At 55.9% G+C, this 6986-nt stretch overlaps 1 protein-coding gene across 1 annotated transcript in view; it reads left to right on the forward strand.

The window, feature by feature from the left end:
• RSPO4 (R-spondin 4) overlaps window positions 1-5822 on the forward strand; it is a 29175-nt gene extending 23353 nt beyond the window's left edge. The window contains exons 3-5 of the mRNA XM_084888434.1: window positions 159-299; window positions 2971-3156; window positions 5397-5822. Of these exons, the coding sequence (XP_084744560.1) occupies window positions 159-299; window positions 2971-3156; window positions 5397-5500 (431 nt within the window). The 3' untranslated portion in view covers window positions 5501-5822. The remainder of the gene's footprint in view (window positions 1-158; window positions 300-2970; window positions 3157-5396) is intronic.
• The last annotated feature ends 1164 nt before the right edge of the window (window positions 5823-6986 follow it).

Below are 6986 nucleotides of genomic sequence, written 5' to 3' on the forward strand. Positions count from 1 at the left end.
GCAACCCAGTTTGACCTTGGACAAGTCTGAATCCTGACCCTGTGCTGCAGGGCCTGGGGATGCTCAGAGGCCCGCCCGCCCTCCCCGCTCAGCCAGCCCCAGAATGCCCTCCTCCTGGGCAGCTCCCCTCACCGGGGGTGGCCCCGGCTCTGTTACAGAATGCGGGACCACGTGCGAGAGCTGCTTCAGCCAGGACTTCTGCATCCAGTGCAAGAGGCGGTTTTACCTGTACAAGGGGAAGTGTCTGCCCACCTGCCCGCTGGGCACCGCAGCCCGGCAGAGCCCGCGGGAGTGCCAGGGTGAGTGGGGCCTCCTCATCCTGCCCGTTCCCCTTGCGCCCTGCAGCAGAGGCCAGTGAGGGTGTCAGGAGACCTAGAAACAATGTCACGCGGGTGGCAGGCCCAACACACAGGTCAGGTATACACAGGAGCCAATCAATATGCTAAAACCACCACTATGATGATGATTATTGCTACCAACGTCAGCATCATTACTATGTCCAAGGGAGGCAGCTCAGTACAGAAGAGCACTAATTTTTAAATAAGACACACCCGGGTTCAAATCCTAACTCTAAAGTTTACCCATTTGTGACTTTGAGCAAGTTATTTAAGCTCTCTATCCCTCAATATCTTTAAACATTAAAATAAAAAAATACCATAGAACATAGAGCCTGCTTCATGGGAGAGGACTGTTATATGGATTAAATGAATCAATAAAATTTGAAGCACTTAACGGAGTGACTACCAAGTATACAGTAAGTGCTCAATACGTGTCATTATTATTACTGCTGTTTTCCCCGCCGCTCCTTTTCAGACTCCTTTCAGACACAGCTCTTCTTCTGTGGTCTGTCCTTGCCTGAGACGGATTGTTCCCAGGGCTCTCACCTGAATCTCATATCCCTGCCCACACCTTCCCTCTAGGCTCGTGTTCACAGTCATTCCAAAGGCTGGTGGCTCCTGGCTCACTGTCCCTGGCCACATCCCTCCCTGAGCACCAGGCCACACCTGCACCTGTGTGTCTCCTCCCCCCCATCTTCATCCCCAGCCTGGTGCTTTCTCTGTCCACAACCAGCTCCATGGCCCATGCTGGCCACGCTGGAGACATGGGCATCGCTGGTGACTCTCCTCTCGCATCCTACATCCAATCCGATCTGCTGATTCGTTTGCCAAGAAATATTTACTAGGGCATCTGCTATGTGCCAGGCACTTTGAGGTGCTGGGGACATATTAGTGAGCAAAATAGACAACGCCTCTGCCCCCGTGCTTATAACATTGTGCTGGGAGACAGAAGAGTCATACAAGAATAAATACAGATGTCAGGGGGCAAACACACACACACACACACACACACACACACACACACAAAAAAAAAAAATTTTGGGGGGAATGAAGCAGAATAAAGGTCCCCAACCATCCTACCCCTCCCAACTCTCTTCTCCCCACACTCTGCCCATCACTGGGATCACGGCCACCGCCTCCTGCCTGTCTCCCTGCCTCAGGTCTCCCTGCCTCCAGCCCATGCTGGCTCTCGTCCGGGCAGCCAGAGAGATTATTTCAAAATGGCAATAGGATCAGGTGTCCCTTCTGCTCAAGGCCCATCAGTGGCTCCCACTGTCCTCAGGGAGAGCCCTCTCAGGCCTGTGCAATCTGGTCCCCATCTGCCAGCCTCTCCACCCCATCACTGTTTCTCTCCACTTGAGTTTAACCTCCGGCTTCCCCCGTTCCGGGCTGGTGTCCAGGCTGAGTCCTGCAGAAGACCTGCAGAGTTATTCCTTCCACCCGGAGCATTTCTTCCTCCTGCCCCTCCCTGAGCCTGGCTAACACCCCCCACAGACCCTCATAAGACTCGGGTCCGAGCTTCCCTGCTCTGAGCTTCCTGCTGCTGGGCCTGCACCTCCTCTGAGCTCCCACAACTTCCTGGGCTCCTCCCATGACTGAGTGAGCACCCTGTCCTTCCAGCCCAACTTCTTCAGACGGCGAAGGCCAGGGGGCAGGCCCAGGTGTGCCTTGTTCCTGCTGCGCCTCAGGACCCAGCACAGGCGCTCAGTCTTTGCCGGTCAAATGCATACATCCAGCAGAAGGACACTGTTCTAAGGTCTGGAGACCTGGTTCTGGGCCCAACACAGTCTTAAACTTCCTGTGTTCTCTCGTGCAAGACCCTTCTCTTTTGCCTTGGCCAGCCCCTTCCCTGCTCTGAGCCTCTGTGTCCTGATCTGCCAAGCGGGGGTGTTAATAGCTCCCCCATTCTCTGCTACCTCTCAAGGACTCTGGAAAGCACCAAATGTGAAAGAATTTATATATTTTATATACATAAAGAAATTTTTGTATATTTATATATAAATGTGAAAGTGTGTGTGTGTGTGTGTGTGTGTATATATATATATATATACATATATATATATATATATATATATATAGTTTTTTTTTTTAATTACTCCCTACTAAGAGCTTTTATGTCCATGACTTCATTTTCCCTCCAACAGCACTGGGCAGCTTCCACTTTCTACTGCTGACCAAAGCCCATGTCCTGGCCCTGAGGGCCATTCAGCCAACCTTCTGGCCTCTTCTCCTGCCCTACCCCCCTCCCAGGCCCTCACTGCGCCCCCACTCTAGCTGCTCTGTCCCTCAAATATGGCTGTCCAGGCCCTGGGGCTGTGTGTGGGAGCCAGGCGTGTGCTTGCTTCCATCTCCACCCAGTGAACCACTGTCCCCCTTAGCTTCTGTGTCACCCCCTCCGGGAAGCCTTCCCCTTTAAAGCCAGCCAGAGGCCTCTGGCCCACACGGCCTGCACACGTTTCAGAAGAGCCCTCGTCCCAGGCTCTCAGAAGTTGCGGTTCAGATGTCTCCCTCTGCTCCTGTGCAGCCTGAGTCCCGGCTTATAGAGATGGGACCTCAGGCAACTGAACCGCTCCCACCCTGCCCTCTCCCTGCCAGCTGACTCCCTCTGTCTGTCTTCCCCTCCACCCCACAGAGGAGTGTGAGCTGGGCCCCTGGGGCAGCTGGAGCCCCTGCATGCATCGCGGGAAGACCTGCGGCTCGGCCTGGGGCCTGGAAACCCGGGTACGAGAAGCCGGCCACGTGGAACAGGAGGAAGCAGCCACCTGCCAGTTGCTGTCCGAGTCGAGGAAATGTGCCATCCGGAGGCCCTGCCCAGGAGGTGAGCTCCGGGCCAGGCCCACAGGGCTACAGCGGGGCGGGCCCAGGGTCACTCTGAGCGGCCTTGGGACACTGGTCTCCCAAAGAGTACATGTCAGAGTGTCCACCATTAGCCGTGACTTCCTGTGGGTATGCACTGCCTTCCCCGTGTCCCTTCAAAGGAGGGCCTTCCCTCCTGGGGTCAGACCCAGATCGTTAGGAAGATCGAGCTTGTCCTTGACATCAAGGGTTCCCAGCACTTTCAGACTGGCCACCTCCCTTTCACCACAAGGGTTTCGAAACGGTCTCTCTAACATTCTGACATGAAGCTCATGGATAATGTAACCCACTTGCCTATATCACTGGAAAAGATCAGCAGAGCACCCTAACGAGATGTAATTCAGAAATAAAAGAAACCTCGTGATGGCAATGCTCGGGCCCCACACCCCCGAGATTGCTCAGTGAAGTGCAATCATGGCCCAGTGATGGCCAAGGTCGGGGCTCAAGGGCACGTTTGTGTTGCCATCAGAGATGCAACTTCCCTCATGGTGACCAGCTCTTCATAAAGTCAACAAAACTGTCTGGCCACTTGATTAACTAGTCCTGGCCACCCCGGACTAGTCAGGGAAAGGGGAAAGTGTTCAAACACCTTTGGCATTCACACGCAAGAAGGGACTTGGCTCCGAGCAAGCAGATGTTTCAGCTACGGGAGAGCAGGATGGGAGGGGGACAACTCTGTTCTGTGAGGGACTGTTCCACCTCCCGTCCCCGTCCACTGAATGCCTCGGAGACCCCCTTCTTTGTGACAACCAAGATCACCGCACAGATATCCGAAATATTCCCCGAGGGCGCTTTGGAACCATGGATGTGGAAAAGAGGGACTGCAGAGTGTGGTAGGCAGGATGTGAATGGGGAATGTGTAATAACATGGAATTAGCTAATGTTAACTGTGCACTTCCTATGGGCTGGGCACTGTGCTAATTCTCTAGACTCATTAAGTCACTTAATCTGCTCAATGGCACTATGAGGTAGGTGTTCTTATTATACACATGAGAAGATTGAGGCCCAGAGAGGTTAATTCATTTGCCCAAGGCTCACACAGCAAGGAAAGTACGGGACCTGGAATTCCAATGTAAGTCTGTGTGCAAAGAGGGACCCAAAGTTGTGTTTAAGGATGAGAGACCTGGAGCTGGGGCACCTGGGACATGGGGGAGCCAGGACTTGAACCCGGGGACACCCCTGGCCACGTGAGCTGGGAGCCACTTAAAAGTAACACCAGGAACTGCAGCCCAGGCTGAGCAAGCAAGGCCTCTTGCTGCGTCTCAGTCATCTCATCTGAGATGTGGGATTCATCTGATATTTGTGTCAGAAACATGCCCTAACTGGTTTGGTTCAGTGGATAGAGCGTCGGCCTGTAGACTGAAAGGTCCCAGGTTCGATTCCAGCCAAGGGCATGTACCTTGGTTGTGGGCACATCCCCAGTAGGGAATGTGCAGGAGGCAGCTGGTTGATGTTCCTCTCTCATTGATGTTTTTAACTCTCAGTCCCTCTCCCTTCCTCTCTGTAAAATTCAATAATATATATATATATATATATATATATATATATATATATATATATGAACAAAAAAACCTCACCCCAGCTCCACAGGGGTCGGGGCACAATGGGGTCCAGATTCTGAGTTAGGGTGGGTCTGCAGCCCAGCCCAGCCCTCCCACAGGGGCCCTGGGTTGGGTACAGGCCGGTGCTGCCTGTCAGTGCCAGCTCTCACGGCTCTCCTGAGTCCAGCACAGAGCGTTTGGAGCATGGCGGCCATGGGGGCCACTGGCTGAATGCTCTGTGCGTTGCTGTCCTTTTGATTGTCGTTTCCTGTGGCATCTCTGGGGCCCCGAGGTGAGTGGGTAAATGTGTTTCCTCCACAAAGAGCCCTGTAAGCCATGGGGTGCATGTCCATAGAAGCTCCTGGCACCCCTACCAGGCCACCCTTCGTCCTGGGGGGCCCTATGAATCTCCAGGCCTGGGGAGGGCCCAGCAAGGGAGCACCCCTCCCTGCCCCCAAGGAACTGAGAGACGTGTTCAGTTTGGGGTGCGTGTTCCCACAGTCCAGGCTCCAAAAGGAGTGGTTGCCAGGACAGCGCCCAAATGCTACTCTGGGCCCCTGCTGGGAGGTGGGGGGCAGGGGGAGGGACCCTCACCTTTCAGACTGAGGGTCTCCCAGGGCCCCGCTGGCCTCAGAAACAGCAGCCTGTGCTCCCGCCGCAGAGAGAAGCCCCAGCCCGAGGAAGGGCCGGAGAGACCGGCGCCTGCACAAGGACAGGAGGATGGACCGCCAGCTGGACATGTGGCCCCGCCGGCCGCAGGCCTGACCGCCCTCCTCCAGGCCCCGCGCTTCATCCTCACCGTGGCCTTCTTGCTGCTGCTGCTGCTTTTCTTTTCCCTTTTATCTTTCTCCCCCTGGTTTCTGGTTTCCGTGGCAAGCTGCTGCCTTTCTGTATTTCTTCCCTTTCTTTCCTGTTTTTCTTCCACCTCCACTTTCCCCTCCATCATTTCTCCCTGTCCTCCCTCCCTCTTTCTTCTTTTCTTCTCTTTCCTTTTATCTGTCTGCCTTTCTTTCCCTTTCCTCCCATTTTTCTTCCTGTTTATCATTTCTCCATTGTGTGTGTCATCTCTCTCTCCCTCTCTCTCTCTCTCTCACACACACACACACACACACACACACACACACACACACACACACACTTTGAGAAACCAAATGCCTGTGCCTTGCCTTTGCCCGCCCCCGCCTCCCCCTCTTTCTATCTACTCCTTAAAGAAAGTAAATACCTTTTTCTAGGCCTTTCCGGGTCCTGGCCCCGCCTTCTCAGTGAAGGGGCGGGGCCAGGAACACAGCACTGCGTGCTGCGGAGTCCCTGAGCCCCGCTACTGCTCCAGCGGAGACCCCAGCCCCTGGAGGCCTTTTCCACCGCCCTGGGCCATGCTCCCCCAGGAAGGCTCCGGAAGAGGCTCCCTGTGCCCAGCTGGCCATGGAGGCGCCACAGTGAGGCCTCTGGCCCGACACGCAGCCCTGTGCCCGCCCGTGGCAGCAGAGCCCGCCCGCTGGAAGCTCCTTCAGCACTGCCCTCTCCCCAGGGCACTGAGGTCCCTGATCTTCAGGGATCCAAGCACTCCATCGGGGGAGCTGGAGCCGGCTCAGCCCACACGAGGCCGTCGAAGCTGAAAGGAACTTGGAGCAAAACCAGGCTACTCTGCTCCCCAACCTGGAGCTTTCCGCCCACTGCACTCCTGGGGAAACTGAGGCCTGAGAAGAAAGGGACTGGCCTAGGTCCTCGGGGAACCCAGGGGCTGTGCCCCCACCCACTGGCTGCCCGCTCAGCACGCCCACAGCTGGGAGGACTTCAGGCCTTTGAGGGGCCATGAAGAGCACGGTGGTCAGGGGCAGGAGCAGACGCCCCCACCCGCACCATGAGCGCTGTGAAAACCCCCACCCCCCACGCCAGGCAAGAAGACGGGGGAGTCTCAGGCTAGGCCCAGCTCAGAAGTAGGTTTGCTCTCACTGCTTGTCACTCCACCGCCACGGCACCCCTTCCTCCTCTGTTCCCCGGACTCCCAGGAAGGGGCATTCCCGGTTTGCAACGGCCCTACTGGCCGGCCTGAACTCAGCAGCTGAGAGGAAGACTCTGACCTGAGGGGCCCGGGGTGGGATGGGGCACCTGAAAACGGGATGCCAGCAGGCTGGGGCAGGCGAAAGGTGATGAAATGCCATCACTCCCCCACTCCTAGAGAGTGCCCAGCCTCGGGCCCTCCTCCCCGTCCTCCCCTTGGCACAAGGGGAGCCTCGGACCCCTAAGGCCC

Source organism: Pipistrellus hanaki, assembly GCF_964339955.1.
Source record: "Pipistrellus hanaki genome assembly, chromosome: 6".
Lineage (NCBI taxonomy): Eukaryota > Metazoa > Chordata > Mammalia > Chiroptera > Vespertilionidae > Pipistrellus > Pipistrellus hanaki.